Source organism: Amaranthus tricolor, chromosome 12 (genome assembly GCF_026212465.1).
Source record: "Amaranthus tricolor cultivar Red isolate AtriRed21 chromosome 12, ASM2621246v1, whole genome shotgun sequence".
In the NCBI taxonomy this organism is placed as follows: domain Eukaryota; kingdom Viridiplantae; phylum Streptophyta; class Magnoliopsida; order Caryophyllales; family Amaranthaceae; genus Amaranthus; species Amaranthus tricolor.
The window spans coordinates 3,392,355-3,409,200 of NC_080058.1; the positions used below are offsets into that span (position 1 = coordinate 3,392,355).

Consider the following 16,846-nt stretch of genomic DNA (forward strand, 5'->3'; position numbering starts at 1 on the left):
TTATTGTATGAACTTGATACATAGATATGTGTATTAACATGAACCAAATCACACAACATCATCACACATATTGATCATAAATTATTTATTAGTTGGTAGATTTTGATTTCCTTTAATTACTCCATTGTACAACTTATTTTAAACTTAATAAACAATTCATATTGAAACATCAATAAAACACCATAAATATCAAAACAGATTAGTTTCCATTATCATAACTTATTATCATATTAGGTTTAGATTAACTTCAACAACTCCACATACCCGAATTTGATAAAGCAATAAAGGTGTAAAATAAGTAGATTCTTCAAAATCCTCCAAATATATTGAATACCATCATCGTCTACACCAAACATTATTACTATTAAGTATTATCCATGATCTAAAATTATTTTATTAAATCTTTAATAATCAATCCTTTTTTTCATCACAATCATTGATTCCTTTCCAATAAAATGGGGAATGCAAGAAAGGGTGAATGAATTGATGATCTTTCAATATCATTACCAAAGATTAACACAAATCACAATTACTGAATTACACAAGCAATGTATTGCAAGGGAAAGCTAAAGTAATATACAACGGAACTCAAATTTTTATAAACCAAAAAACCAAAAAAAAAATCGAGTTAACTAAAAATGTTTCAAATCCGCGTTTGTTCTCAACCTTTCAACACCACCACCGCCATCGTTCTCTTTCTCTCTCCTCATTCAACCCTAATACGCATCAATTTGTTCTTCCAAATCTCTGTTTCCCCTCTTTTTTCACCCTGATTTAACCCCTGAAACCCTAATTTTAACCATTTATTCACTCCTTAAAGGACTTAGGTCTTTTTTGTGTGACCTAATTTCACGATTGGTTTAAATTGAAGCTTTATAAAAGAATTCGGTGCGAATTCCTGAATTTGTTATGGAGTATGCTCTATCGGATAGTAGTGGTGAGATTCTTTGTGATCTGATCTTATTTCGAAATTTTATGAAAATTTTGTTTAAATTAGGTTTATTGAATTGATTTTGGGTTTTTTGAAGTGTTGGTAGCTTGATTGATCTTCGAAAATTGATTTTTTTAAGTGTGAATTTCCTGTTTTGGTGTTTTAATTGTGTGAAAATTTTGTTTGGGATATTTTTTTAGTATTGGTAGCTTGATTGAACTGTAAAAATTGATTATTTGAGTTTTTTTGCAAGTAGCTTTTTTAGTTTAGTTGGGCTCTCTTGCAAGTTTAAATTACTGATGATATTTCTTCTAAAGAAGTCAGTATTGATCTTAATGTCGTCATATTCCTGTTCTCGCTCAATTTTTAAATTTTTATAATATTGTTTTCTAGGTTTTAGGGTTTACTAGAAACTTGCATTCTTAGTTGATTTTCTGTAGTTGTGGGAAAATTTGGCTTTTTTGCTGGCTTTCTGGATCAGACGAGTATTGAGAGCTTAGAAATAGTACAATTTTTAGCAACGCCAAAGTTTGAGAGGTTTTGGTTGAAAGAAATGGAATACTTTTATAGACTCTATTGCTAATTTTTTTCAAGAGTTTAGTTTTTTGTACTGGGATATAAGATAGGGAATGCGAATGTTTGATGAAATGAAGGGTTCAAGTAAGCATGGGTTAATAACTTAATGGCATTATGAAATCTGGTGTGGGGAGCCAGCCATCTTTTCTTTTTGCCTTGATCCAGAGCAATATTTGTGGTACTTTTTATCCCATTGATCATCTCAGATTATTTAAAGATGCAGAGTTGGTCATGATAATTGTTTATGACCGGTAAGTTAAAGGCAAATGGTAAGGACCAATGAAAGAGGGTCATCATTCATCAGGCTACAGATGCAATTAATCTTTATATACGAATTGATGTTGTCGAAGGACCTGGACAGTAAATTCTTAGTTTAGAGTTGACAAGTGGGCACTTTGATTGCCTTGCCTATGTTAGGAAAATTTTTGTAGTGAGGGATTATTTCTCTTCTTTCCTTATGCCGCATTGGTCCTCTAGATAGAGCTCTACGACAACATAGATGTTGATTATCCTGAGATGAGAAATTTGTTCATGATTGATTAAGATTCTGATATATTTGCGGACCTTTTTTCTTCTGGTGTATGGAGTTGGTTGTACTTGTACATGTCTTTGGATCTTGTAGGTCCTCTTTTCAATTCGTATTGTGTTCGTATTCCCTGGTCCCTGCTAGGAACTGAAAAATGGCTGTGTCTGTTCAAAGGAGAAATATTAAGTTTTTAAAATAATTACTTCATAGGTTAAGAGTAGGTTTATAAGCTTTTGGCATATTGATTGATTGTATTTCATAAGTGTCTGCCCTTTTCCTTTGTGTAGGCTGCGTGATTGTTGATTGTTGTCTTGTGTTTGCTTTAATGCCTGATTCTCAATGTCCGACAAGCTTAGAGACTCAATAACAATATTTAAATCATGTATTATTGCCTTTTTTTTTATTGCACCAACCAAAATATGGAACATTTCATAATGAACTTGTGGGTTAGGATAAGGCAATTACCTGAATGAAATGACTCCTCAATCTGCTTAATTAGTTTTGGGTTTATTGATGAAGTGAATGACTTTGCATGAACAGAAAAATAAAACCTTCATTTCATTTGTTCATTCTTGAACTTCATAGTGAAAACGGCGATTGCATATTTTTGCCCTTTCATTTTGCATTAGTTTATTATGATAGTTGCCACACATGTTTAGATTTCCGAATTGATTTGTACAGAATGCCTTTCCCAGCAACCCCCTCTCCTGTGCTTTTTGGTTCTGCAGTTATCATAATTTTAGTTCTTGACTTTCCTGAGTCAAACACCTGAGTTATGTTTCCATTATCATGGTATCAATTTGCTACATAAATTCTGGGACAAGTGCCTTGTGAACAGGTTACAGCTTCGTCAATTTTTATAGAGTGCTACATGAAGTCCGAACTTCTTTTTTTTGTCTTGACTGTTGATTTTTTTTCTTGTAAAAACTTGATGTGTTATTTCATGTCCTATTTCAACTCTCCCCTGTTTGATTTTCTTTTTAATGGTTGTATGAGTATAATCATTTGTATGTCTATAATCACTGATCTTTTTATTGTCAATGTAAAACTGTCTTGTGTTTCTTCCCTACTTGATTTTTCTTTCTTATGGTGTATGACTATAATCATTGAATCTTTTTTGTGAATGAAAAGCTATCGTGGTTGATAATTTTCATTTTTGTGGCGTCTCTTATTAAAATTTCCATAGGAACGGATGATGATCTTCCACCACCTCATCAAAATAGATTTGCTAGAAATGCACGTGTAGCTGGGAATGGACGATCTGCAGTTCCTGCCTCTTCATATCCAAGGATGCAGAATAATGACATGGAAAGCCAAATTCATCTTATTGAGCAAGAAGCATACTGCTCTGTATTGCGAGCCTTCAAGGCTCAATCTGATGCCCTTACTTGGGTACTTTCTGTTGCTGATTTCTAACTATGTTTATCATTAAGTATGTCAGTTGTCTAAGCACATTGTGTTTTTAATAGGAGAAAGAAAGTTTAATTACGGAACTCAGGAAAGAGCTGAGAGTGTCAGATGATGATCACAGGGTTCTTCTTTCAAGGGTGAACAATGATGATATGATCAAAAGAATAAGGTTTGAAAATACTGCTAATTTTGAAAGTTATGTCTTCCACAATTTGTTTGGATTGAGAGATTTGGAAGGAAGGGAAGAGGAATCATTTGAAGTGATATAATTTCCTTTTGTATGGATATCAATTTTGGGAAGGGAGGAATTTGGAAGGGGAGGGGACGGAAGTCCTCAATTTTTGTTAATAATAACCAAATCTCTTCGAATGTGGAAAGATTTGGAAGGAAAATGAAATTCTTCTTACTCTCCCTCCTTTCTCTTGATTTTCTTTCCTTTCCTTTCCCTCCTAAATTTCTATCCAAACTACGTGTTAAGGTGATTAATGAGTGCTGATGCGGTCTTTTGATGAAAACCATGTTTAATAATTTGGTAGAGAATGGAGAAATTCTAACGGGCACCAACAAGGCATGCTTAGCTCTTTTCCGCCTGCTCATGAATCTGTTCCAAGTCCAACTGTTTCAGCCTCGCGTAAGAAACAGAAAACAGGGCAGTCAATGTCAGCACTATCTGGTGGTGGTGCACCTTCTCCTGCCATGCATCCGTCCTTGCAACCATCTTCGTCAAACTTGAAACGTGGCCCACCTCCAGGATTGCGAGGCAAGAAGGCAAAAGCAGTAAGTTCGTTGAGAGGATCAATCTTTGATAACTGAATAAATTTCTAAATCGCATGTAAACAATAGTTGTTGAGCCTGCTTTCTGGTTCTGATATTTCATTATGTTTGTCATTTGTTTGTGATTATTTTCGTTTGCGAATTCTTATGGAGATCATGCTTGATAGTTTTTAAAAGCTACTGTATAAGAACAAGTAAATGCATATCTCATGGAATGTCCTAGCTGCTTGTTTGACTTAGCACGCTTTTTTTTCTCCTGCAGTCTATGCAATACCCGTCTCCCACTGTCACCGGAAGGCCACAGGTTCCCAGTCATAGTACTTCAGGTACTTTTGGAGCTAATGAGCCTGAAAAAGGTCAAAAGATAGATAAATGTATCGGGAAGAGAGTTTGGACAAGATGGCCGGATGATAACCATTTCTACGAGGCAGTAATAACAGATTTTAAAGAGGTAGAGTTTCTGTTTTGTGATGACAAACAAGGAGGATATACAAAATAATACAATTTTGTATAGAAAAAAGTATGGTATGCCATCCCAATTCTCAAGGAGGTTGACTAACGTCCTTGATCTACTTTGTTCCTTAGGGTCGGCATGCTTTAGTCTATGATATGAATACACCAGAAGAAGCATGGGAGTGGGTCAATCTCAAAGAGGTAACACCACTCTACCTTTTGATGGATTATGGCTTAGCTTTTCATTCTGGACTAGTTGCACCCTTAAGATGTAACATGTTCCTTTTCCTCGGATAAAGTGCTTTCATATTTGAAATGGAATTCTTCCATTTGGCTGTTGCTGTGCTAAGCTCTTACTTCGTAGTTTCTTTTGTCTATCATAGGTCTAAATGGTTTTTATGTGGTTGTTTGAACACTAATATCTATTATTGTTAATAATGTTCCATGTTAACACTTATGACACAGTACACTAATTAATTTTAAGTTGAAAAGGTATGATAGAATGATAGATATTGGAGTGACAGTTTAATGTGGCAGTGGTATCTAATTTGATAGCAGTAGATGCGACTTTTATTTCCATTAGTCTCGTGGATGGTACCAAGTAGTTCATCAATTTCCAAAATCTCTTTAACTGACATTCTTACCTAATAGAAAACTTTTCTCTGCTCCAGTTATTTTGTTGTGTTATAACGAAGAGCTTTTTCTGGAACTTTCTGTTGATAATATTTTTTAAACAATTTAGATTTTAAACCAAGCGAGCACTACTTTTGGCTTGGTTCTTAATGTATAATTACTTAAATACTTATAACAAAAATGTCTACCTTCTAAATCTACAATGTTTGTATGCATGATTTTGGTAATGATTAGCAAAAAGATCTACTTTCTAAATTTAGATTGCTTATATGCAGGATTTTAGTGATTACTATTACTATTAGGTTGGCTCTATCTCTGATTTTAGCTTGAAAAAATGAGGAATCTATTCCAGAGCTCATGTGTATTGATATATTCTGTGCCAGATATCGCCTGAAGACATCAGGTGGGAGGGCGAGGAACCTGGAATTCCTAATAAAGGTTGGCGAGCTGGACAAGGTCGTGGTGGGTTTAAAAAGTCTTCAGCTCGCGGTGGTGCTGTAGCTGGTGGAGGAAGAGGTCGTGGAACCTTAAAGGGGCAGCCTAAGAAAGATTTACTTTTGCCTCAAAACGGTATTGGAAGAAAAGGAACAGGAGATATCGAATTATTAAATACTGATAATCTAATTAAAGAGGTAAGTTCTAGCTTGGGAAACAGTTTCATTTTGCCGTTAGTTTGATGATGTGTTTTAATGGGATAAATTCAATGATGTTTTGCAGGTGGAAAAAATTTTTAGTGCTAATCATCCTGACCCAACGGAGGTCGAGAAAGCCAAGAAAGTTTTGAAAGTAATTAAGAACAGGCAACCTTCAATTTCAGTTTGCCCCTTTGTCGTTGTGATGGTTCTCTAAATCGATTATTGTTTTGCAGGATCACGAGCAAGCATTGGTCGATGCCATTGCTAGGCTACAGGATGCATCTGATGGTGAAAGTGGTAATGCTTAATCGCCTTCTGTTTGTACAAATCACAAACCACTTCTGCCTGTTTTCTCTTCTCCCTTCCCTTTTCCCCTTACTGAATTAAGTTGTAGATCAAAGATGTAAGTTATTGTGTACAGAACTTTCTAATCAAACATCTGGCTTAAAATTTCAAGTATTGTCTTGCCTTTCCATCCTTAGATATCCATCCTTCCTATATGTCTAGTCATTTCATTTTTTCATATTTCATGATGTTCATATGTAAATTATCATTTTTGTACATAAAATTCATGTTTGTCTGTAAATGTCGAAAGCCTTGTTGGCGAGAAGTGGAATGTCAGCATAATGTTTCTTTTAATTTATTTTAATCAGATGGGGGAGATCACCCCTTTCCGCAAGGAAAACCAATGGATCGAGAGCAAGGATGGAGAAAACGACAGTATGATGAGATAGGCGGAGAAGGTAGGGGAAGGGACGGTCCAGATGGTGATAAAGCCCGCGTTACATCAGAAAAGAAGCAAGAAGCTTAACCTGCGTAATACCCAAAATTTGGCAATTACCAGATTGTACCATTGTCCTGTAAGAATCATAGGTAATGCTCAAGGAATCAGGGGCATTAGGTAGTCGAAGGCTGTAGATTTTTGTAATAGCGCCTCTTTTCAGTTCTGCGCTGCAACTGAACGATAGAAGCTTTGTTCATGTATATTTATGTCAGATTGATGATTTATATAGGATTGTAGTAGTGTTCATTATTTTGCTTAACCACATTGTAGCTCGACTTGGTGAATGATTGAATGAAGCTAATCTTTTACTCCATTAGCTGCAAAAATACAATCGAAATACCACATTGTAAACATGCTATTAAAATAAATTTTCTGCATCCATCACCATCTGCTTTTGATTCTTCAAGTAGTACACACAATGCGTTTTAATCTGTTGCAACACCATCGAATTACATTAGTTCTGTCCGAGATTGAATGAAATCGGATACTTAATTACTAATAACAAGATTTTGGATGGTGTTATACATTAATGCAAACTAATTTCAAACCGAATTTGATGATATAAAGGGTATTTTTGGTAGTTGTCTTTACATTAGCTTTTTAATTGGTTTTTGCCTTTTGGCTTGTTGGTTGGTCAAACAACTAAAAAAATACTTGATAAACGGCTTTTAAGCCAAAATAAAAGGCTAATTTAGTTAGCTTTTTAGTTAGTTTTTAGCTTGTAGACTCACTTTTCTCTAATAAACAGCTAATGCCTAAGTTACCAAACATCTCATAAACAACTGGCTTTTTTACCTAGCTAAAAAGTCTAATAAAAACATCAAATATTTTTCAGCTAGTCAAACAAATCAACTAAAAAGCCAACAATCAATTGTCAAACATCCCGTAGTTTTCACAAGGTTTATCAACATGTTTTAAGAGAAGCCAAAATAAAATCTCTAAAATTGCGTTTTATATTATGAAACAGAGCCAATACCTCTCAAGAAGTTGTGCTACAAAGATTCAGCAAATCTGACAATTAAATCAACCGTGTGAGAATCAAAGTCAGGACCTTCCATTTGAAAATGGCTAGCGCCTTCGATAAGATGAGTCTCAACACGGCCAGCAGCTGAGCGTAGCTTGTTCTGCAACTGCTTGACACTCGTAAAACCATCCCGAGTTCCCATCACAAAAAGCTTTGGCTTTGGAGACTGCAATATAGCCTTGTGGTGTCTTCCGAAGAGGATTGAAGCCATCATTCCAAAGGGATATCCTATACTCACATAACCTACTATTTGCTCAACCTGATCCACAGCTGAACCAGCTATTGGTGCACCTGTTCAAAATACTAACCATGATCAGACAGCCAACAATCTACGACACTGTCACATATCCATCATCATCATTATCATCATCATATTCTGTGTATATCCCGCCCATAAAAACTATAATCGGGGTCTGGGAAGAGAAGGAAGACGGAAACACATATCATAAAGGAGAACGCAGCCAAAGAGTCCCTCGACTCGAGAAAGATCAAGTGATGTTCCTGCAACGAATATCCTATGATTCAACACGTCGATGCTAAAATATATCCTATAACACGATTATTAGTTAAGAAGGTTAACCAATCAACTAGCGATGAGCCTTTTTATTCTCGAGAATAAAATTAAAATACATCCTATAACCCGATTTGAGGAGCATACTCATTTAAGAAAGGATTAAATGTTAACAAGGCAAAATTTTCTATAAAGTCGATCACACCCAACTACTCTAATGGGATTCTACACCCAATCAAAGAAGTACCAAAAGGGTATAACTATGGAGAAAATCAGAGAATTAAAGCAACATAGAAGACAATTCCATTTCCAAGTATCAGCATGACCTAAAACATGCAACTAAAGCACGCCTTACTAGAAAAGCAAGCAACTACCAACTTCACCTTGATTCATATCAATAAAACTCACCAAATACTACCTCCATTCATCTGAGAAATCACCATTTCACTCAAAAAGCTCTAACATATTCAAATCAAATGATGCTTTTTCAGAGGGACGGAAGGAATAATATATACAGCTTCAATTTCTAAATCAAGATCACATAGGAAATAGGTGTATACCCTTAATTTCAACACCTCAAAGTTAGCTATTCAACTGCTTTTATCTTGAGAAGTATGTCTCATAATTTTCCAAAAAAGGGTAATTCTCATGAATAGATCTGCCTCAATTATCAAAACCTAAACAAATAAACAATTAAGGGCACTTTTTATCAACTTTTTCTGGCCAAACCAAATTACTTTTCCCTCATTTAAGACCAGAAAAACAGAAAATTCAACAATAACCTTACAAAAAAAGTCTAACAATCAATCAAAATCTAAGAAATCACTCTAAAAATTAATCAAATCTTTGAACAGTATGCAAGAAACCCACCTCGCATAAACCATCTTCAAATCACCACATAAACCAAAATACTTTTTCTCACAATTAAATACAAATACATAAACAATTCTAATTTTGATCTTAAAACAATATACAAGAAAAGTACCTTATATAAAATATAATCATAAAACTAATCTTAAAATAGCAAATAAGAGAAAAATTATACCTGCAGAAGAACCCACAAGAAGAATCCTATTAACAGAGAGATTTTCACAAACCCATTTGCAAACAGTAATTACATCTTTAATCTCAGAAAACCCAGTAATAGATTTGCTACCAGTTGACCTACCAACACCTCTCATATCAAAAGTCACAGCCAAATAACCTGCATTTGCTAACCCAGTTGCAATTCCTCTTAATAAACCTTGGCAACCACCCAAAACTGAATATGGATGAACCAAAATAATACCCATATTTTCATCTTTGGTATCTCTTGTTGGTCTAAAGATTCTTGACCTAAGATTAACCCCATCACTACCCTCAATAGTAACTGATTCACTTGACATTTGGGGAGAGAGAAATATTCTTTGTGTGATAAGAATTTTAGAGAGAAAAAAAGAGATTAAATTAAGGTGGAAAACTAGGTGTTGTTTGGAAGGTAGGGGAATATTATTAACAAGGTGAATGTATTTAATAGTAGTATTATTACTACATTTCTAATTGAGACATTGAGTCATCCAATGTAGGTGGCTTAATGTTGGTTGATTGGAAAGTCTACATGAAGAGATAGTTTAGTCTATTCACTAGCCATATTTATAATCCATAAAAACTACTAAACAAAAAATAGGATTAAGACATGTACTTTCAGCGAAAATTTTTCTACTCATTTTTATGTTGAGATGGCAGTTGAATTTGTTGTAAATAATTTTCTAATATAGTACAATTTAACGTGCAGAAGAAGATTTGATAATCATTATTATTCCCATACTAATGTAGAAGCTCGTGCAATGCATGATATTCTAAATATTTAAATACTTCTATATAAAATTATCATTATCAAGTTTAATTTTTATTATTAATATATAATATTCAATATTATTAATCACTCCATATAGAAATTATATATATATATATATATATATATATATATATATATATATATATATATATATATATATATATATATATATATATATATATATATATATATATATATATATAATGATTATTGATTAAATACCTATAAAAGTTAAAGATATGTATTTTAAAAACACTCCCTCAAATTTAGGAGAAATTGTCCCGAATAATTTGACCTATTACTAATTTGCTGTGAATAACTTCTACTATTAATTATTTTTAACTAATCCGACTTTTGAATTTGTTTTGCTCACAACACCCCTTTCCACATTCAAACCGACTACTGTAGCTACCTACCACCGAAGAGGAGTTGGGGTAGACCAACAAAGAAGCATAAGGACTAAGGAGGAAGAAGAAATGAGCATAACGGCTAGTAGGTACCTACAATAGTCGGTTAAAATGTGGCAAGGGGTGTTGTCAGCAAAACATACACAAAGGTTAGATTATTTAAAAATAATCAATAGTTGAGATTATTCACAGCGGATGGGCAATAGGTTAGATTATTTAGGACAATTTTTCCTCCAATTTAAAAGCAATTGTTCCAGTTGATATTTTAACACTATTTATCGATCACTATTAACGTGTATTTTATTCTTAATTTAGATGTCAAAATACAATCAAATGAGATTTTGTTTGATTCATCTCAATGTAACTTTTATTTATATTACTTATTCATAATTTTTAATTATACACAATTAGAAATATTTAAGATTGAATTAATACATTAATTATGTGTAAAAATCAAATGAAACAATTAATGTGATTTGAAGGGAGTATAAATATAAGTTAGAGGTCGTAAATATTGTGTCACCAAAAGACTCATTGTCTAATAGGTAAATTTTGAATTAATATTTTTTGAGAAGATATATATTTAAATACTTGCCTTTTAATTTTCCTACTCTATTAAATCAAATACCCTTAATAAAAACTCCCTTCGTTCTAAAATTATAGCCCCATTTGTGTTTTGTTGTTTTTTTAAGAATAATGTTTTTTATTTGGTTGTGATTGTATAATGAATTATTTGGTTTTGATAGTATAATGAATGGTTTAGATTATTAGGTGAGTGAAAAAAAAGTGAAATGAGTTGAAAATGTTTCAATGGTAGGTCTAAGGTGGGTTCCACTTCCATATCCCAAAAAAATTATAGCTAAAACTTTAGGATGATCCAAAATTAAAAACATGCAGCTAAATTTATAGCACAAATGCAGTAACATGTTTTAATTAAAAAAATATATACTTTCTCTAATTCAAAGTTAATGTCCTATATTCGTTTTTAGGATGCTATTCACATTTCAATCTTAATATGTATTTAATTTTTAATCTATAAGTTCAAATATAGTTAAGTGAGATTTTATTTGATTCATCTCAATGTGAAGATTATTAATATCAACTTTTTTATAATTTTTAATTATATACAATTATAAATATAATAAATTAAATTAATGCATTGATAAATATGAAAAAACCAAATAAAACATTAAATCTGACTGGTTTGAAATATAAGAAAATACATGAAAGTCCAAGATTTAAGCTCATATTATATCTCCACAAGATCACAAGATGTCATCCAATGAATCATGAATTAATTTCTCCGTTGCTTAAAGAAGTTTCCACTTTTTATTTTGGGGTGTTTTATTTATTGTTTTTAGAAGAAATCTTTTCATTTATATCATAAATTTTGGACAAAATAACCTTACTCATGTTCATTTTAATATTTTAATAATGTGTGGTTCCCACATATCTTTAACTAACTTTATTTTAACATTTTTATATTTCGTATGCTCCCCACGTGTTTTCCACTAACTTTATAAAAATATTTTTTATTAGTTGTGGTCTCCATATTTTTTCCCTAACTTTTTTTTAATATTTTTTAAGTATTTATAGTCCCCAGAAATATTTCATCAAATTAATAAAAATTACACCCTCTGCACCTAAAAGAATTAATCATTTTCCCAAAAACAACTCATTTTTAGTCTTTTAAAACCAAATTAACGTTTAGTCTTATCTTCACACGTCAAATTAAATATCTTCCCCAAACAACCAATTTGAGCATTCATCATATAAAAAAAAAAAGAACTATTTCAATCCCAATCTCCCTTAACTTCTTAGTTGATGTTTAGCTTTTCTAGTTGCCTTTTTTTTTCGATTTTTAGTCGGAACCAAAAGAAAATCTTTGATTTATCTTTCCTATCATAAATCAAACAATCAACTCTCTGTTTTTAAAATCCACTTGAAAAAACAAAATTAGACATCATTTTTCAAAAATTGTTCAAAATCTTGATTTACTTTACACAAAGAAGAGACAAATTGTATTATACTCCCTCCACACTAATATAATTGTCACATTTTTTTATTTGGCAAAATCATATCAATTGTCATATTTCTATTTTTATCATTTTTTTTTATCTAAATATTCTTAGTTCACACAAGTAATTACGAATATACCCCCATATACCTTACTTACCAAACTACCCTTCAGTACTTACCCTTCACTAATTACCCCTCACTACTTACCCAACTACTACCTTTTTAATAGACCCCACATCACTCTTAGTATTCGTGCCCAAGCAAATGGGACATTTATATTGGTGTGGAAGGAGTATTAATTTGGAAGAAAATGTTTATAAAACACTAAAACCGTGCTTAAGTGTTAATAAAAGGGTACAATACCTGATTTCATTTTACAAATTCTTAAGAAATTGTAGATGCAGTGTAGATCTGTTAGTACCAGCTTAGACAACTAAGTATTAGTTTGATAGTTGGTCATGACACATAGGATTAGTTTAAACATTTCTCTATAAATAGAGACCCTCCATTCAATTGTAAATAAGGAAAAAAGGGGTTTTCTCTTCAAAATTAATAACATGCAAGATTTGATTCTGTTTCTCAAATACTCCATTATCTATGAATTGTAACATGGTATCAAGAGCAGGTTGTTTTTTTTTTCATTTCCGCTGCTAAAGATTCATTTCCCATTGTTCCCAGTTGTTCCTGATTGTTCGAAGCCATCCTTGGTTGTTCATAATTGCTGGAAGCCATCTTCTTTATGATTTGTTTCTCCTGTCTGCAAATTGCTTGCATGTGTTTTTACAATCTATTCTTCAAATCTTTGTCTTTTCCAATTAATAAGTGACTCTTACATTCTGTTTCTTGATCAACATTCATCTTGTATTCATTTTTTATTCCACTCTATTCTTCACATTATCCATTTTTCACTTTTTTTTTGTGTTTGAGAAACGCAAGCATGACTGAACCTCGACATAATCCTTCTGATCCTGATCCTACAACTATTTTTGGTGGACCTTACTATATCCATCCATCAGACACAGCTTCTATCAAATTAGTGACTGATATATTTGATGGCACTGCCTATATTGATTGGCAAGAATCCGTTTTCTTGAGTCTTTCCACTAAAAACAAATTAGGGTTTATAGATGGAAGTTTGCCAAAACCTCCTATTACTGATCATACATACAAAGCCTGGTGTCGCTGCAATGATCTTGTGAAAAGTTGGCTCCTAGCATCTGTTGATAAGATAGTTGGTAAAAGTGTAAGATTCAAAAAGACAGCTGCTGATGTTTGGAAAGATTTGGTTGAACGTTTTGGGCAACCTTCTTCCACACTTTTGTACTCTTTACAGAAGAAGTTGCTCTTATTAGAGCAAGGCAATGACTCAATTTCAGAATTTTATACTAAAATCATGGGAATATGGGATGAGATGGATAGCCAAGATCCTCTTGTCATTTGTAATTGCAACAACTGCAACTGTGGTACAGGAAGAAAAAATTTAAAGTCTCAACAAGATAATAGGGTGATGATGTTTCTAATGAAACTCAATGATGATTATGTTCAGGCCAGAACAAACATACTAATGATGCCTGAACTTCCTACTCTGGCAAGTGCATATAGGTTCTGCATGCAAGAAGAAAGGCACAAAGAGATAAAACAAGTTGTTTCTACTGAGTCTCTCGCTTTTATGGCTGATAAAAGGAAATTTACTGAAAAACCCTATTCTTCAAAACACACTTATCAAGCACCACATATGAGAATCTTAGGCACTAAGAGGTCTAACAACTGGTTCTGTGACCATTGCAAATTGTCAGGGCACACTTCTGCTAGGTGCTATAAATTGCATGGCTATCCACAAGGAAGGAATCACAATAAGGATAGAAAATATGCTCATATAACTCATTATGGCATTGATGATGAAGATAATCAAGATTCATCTGGCTCTCAAGTCGAAAGTCAGAATACAGGGATTCAAAGTTGGAACAACTTCCCTGTTACAAATTCAATTTCTACTGCTCCAACTATTACTCAGGAGAAAAATATGAAGTACTTTTGTCGTTTTGCTGAAGAGTTATGATCAAAAAACGATTTATACGTTTTATAATTTTTTTTCTTTGTGTTTTATCACATTTTTTATTTATACTTAGCTATTAAACTTTTTTTTGTGCATCATGTGATATACAAAGGCTTGATTTGCTTCCAAATATGGCTTTCATACTTTCATTGGACTATATACTTTTGATATATGGATAGATCTGAGATTCTAGAACTATTGTGAGTTTAGTTTTTTTTCATTTGGTTTGTAGATTTATTAAATATTTATACCTTAAAAGATTTTTTTATCTGTGAATTATTTTTAAATGACTTTTTCAGGATATAATAATAGCCTTACAAAGGAATCAAGAATGTCTAAAATTATGTATGATTTGTGGAAAAATATTAAAAAAATAATTATATATTCCCTCTGTTCTTTTTTGATCTTCCACATTACTATAACGGGTAGTTTCAAAAGTTCTTCCACTTTATAATACTTTCTATTTTTAGAAAGTTTTTATCCCACTTTTACCCCTTAAAACCCCCATTTTTTTTAATGTACCCCTTTTCTTTTTTTATAATTATTTTCTCTCTCATACTTTCAATACAATCATTACTTTACACTACTATTTAATTAAAATAATACCCACTACAATTTCATACTTCCAATATAATCATTACTTCACACGATTATTTAAATAAAATAATACCCAAAGATTCTATTTTCCTTAATATGTGTGAAAAATCCAAAATAGAAGATAAAAAAAGAACGGAGAGAGTATATGTTTCTATTTGTCAAATACTGGTTTAAAGTTTGAACTAACAAAATAGTTAAATCATGATATTTAGGCTTGTGTAATAAGAAAATGGTTATTTCGTATTTCTTTTTTTTACTATTATGCTTGTATTGTGTAAGGTTTGATGTTGTTGATGTTGTTTATAATCTTTTAGCCCATTTGTTTGATGATTGACGATGTAAATAGAATTTTAGTTATAATTTATTTGTTAAATCGATATACGATTTTGTTTTTACACTTAAAATACAGAAATAAGTATATTATACTTGACAATCTTAATATTTGTATGATAGAACTCTATTTGACATTATTTGATATGTTAGAATAAGAATATAATTTAAGATGTTTTAATGCATCAAAATTAACAATTTTTTTGGTTTTTAATTAAAAAAATTATTTTAGTATATTTTTTTTAGTATAATTTAAAAACAACTATATCCCATTTGATGTTAACAGTGTTGCATCAAAATCTATACTTTTGACAAAAAAAGTCATGAAAAAATACAATGTTATAAAAAAAGCATAAATAACCTTTTCATCTATAAGAAAAAGAAGAATGGCACTTGTAATTTCAAATTTTTAATACTCATACATATGATGAAATGTTGCTTCAAATTTCTAATTGCCCCAATCCTATATTACTCTATCAAGAATTTAGACTCATTTTCGGTGTTTTTAATGAGTATTAGTAAAAAGTTTTATGTGTAGGTAAGATGATGGGAATGATGTTATAAGTTCACAAATGATTATATATATATATATATATATATATATATATATATATATGTGCAAATTAGGTTATTATTTTTCATAATTTCATAGAATAGTCATAATAAATAGTTTTATTGCAATAAATATTTCAGCCCTATTAGAGGGGCCAATGAAGTTATTCATTTCATAAGATAATATATAACATATCTTTTCTAATATAAAAAATATGTTAATCTGTATAAATTACTATCTGGTCAATCAGATGTGATTATATTTTTCTTGTTTTCCGATCAATAAAGATTATATTACCAGAATGTATTCTTTATAGCAAAATTATTTTTGAAGATTATTTACCAATTGTAGAATAATTATATCTTTATAATATACTGACATGCAAATTTTGTCTTTGCTATTTATCTACTTTATATTCCTATTTTCTTTAAAAAGTAGTTTTATTATTAAATAGTAATTTCACCTATAAGTAGTTATTTTTTTTTTAAAAAAGGTACAAACAATAATATTTTTTCAAGATCTTTAAAATAAGATCAAATTTGTAATATATTTTACTCTTTTTAAAAATAATTCAAAACATCATTCAATTATTCAAAAATAAAATAAAATTTAGCTTTATCAGCAAAAATAAATTTATTTGAATTTATTAAAAATAATTAAATTTATTCATGAAAATATAGTAATTATAAAAATAAACATAAGATCTCACTTCTATAATCTATAGAAACTACTAGTGAAGAGGCTGAATTGATATTATAACCTTCTTTATAATCTTTAATATAAATGATTT

The 16,846-nt window shown here is 31.4% G+C and overlaps 2 protein-coding genes across 2 annotated transcripts; one reads left to right on the forward strand and one right to left on the reverse strand.

The window, feature by feature from the left end:
• The first annotated feature begins 599 nt into the window (after positions 1-599).
• LOC130828893 (protein EMSY-LIKE 3-like) lies at positions 600-7,035 on the forward strand. The gene is made up of 10 exons (XM_057694924.1): positions 600-937; positions 3,220-3,425; positions 3,503-3,612; positions 3,980-4,220; positions 4,480-4,668; positions 4,803-4,871; positions 5,687-5,935; positions 6,021-6,089; positions 6,172-6,235; positions 6,592-7,035. The coding sequence occupies exons 1-10, from the start codon at positions 910-912 to the stop codon at positions 6,747-6,749; spliced, it is 1,383 nt and encodes a 460-aa protein (XP_057550907.1). The 5' UTR covers positions 600-909; the 3' UTR covers positions 6,750-7,035.
• Positions 7,005-9,831, reverse strand: LOC130828895 (uncharacterized). The gene is made up of 3 exons (XM_057694927.1): positions 9,303-9,831; positions 7,699-8,037; positions 7,005-7,152 (listed from the first exon to the last, which is right to left on the reverse strand). The coding sequence occupies exons 1-2, from the start codon at positions 9,640-9,642 to the stop codon at positions 7,715-7,717; spliced, it is 663 nt and encodes a 220-aa protein (XP_057550910.1). The 5' UTR covers positions 9,643-9,831; the 3' UTR covers positions 7,005-7,152; positions 7,699-7,714.
• Between the last annotated feature and the right edge of the window lie 7,015 nt (positions 9,832-16,846).

Bases quoted from the DNA above. Each gene is read 5' to 3' on its own strand.
- LOC130828893 (XM_057694924.1), top strand. From the start codon at position 910: ATGGAGTATGCTCTATCGGATAGTAGTG. The intron at 3,426-3,502 runs GTACTTTCTGTT...TGTTTTTAATAG, and splicing joins AATCTGATGCCCTTACTTGG to GAGAAAGAAAGTTTAATTAC. The intron at 4,221-4,479 runs GTAAGTTCGTTG...TTTCTCCTGCAG, and splicing joins GAGGCAAGAAGGCAAAAGCA to TCTATGCAATACCCGTCTCC.
- LOC130828895 (XM_057694927.1), bottom strand. From the start codon at position 9,642: ATGTCAAGTGAATCAGTTACTATTGAGGGTAGTGATGGGGTTAATCTT. The intron at 8,038-9,302 runs GTATAATTTTTC...TATTTTGAACAG, and splicing joins TCTTGTGGGTTCTTCTGCAG to GTGCACCAATAGCTGGTTCA.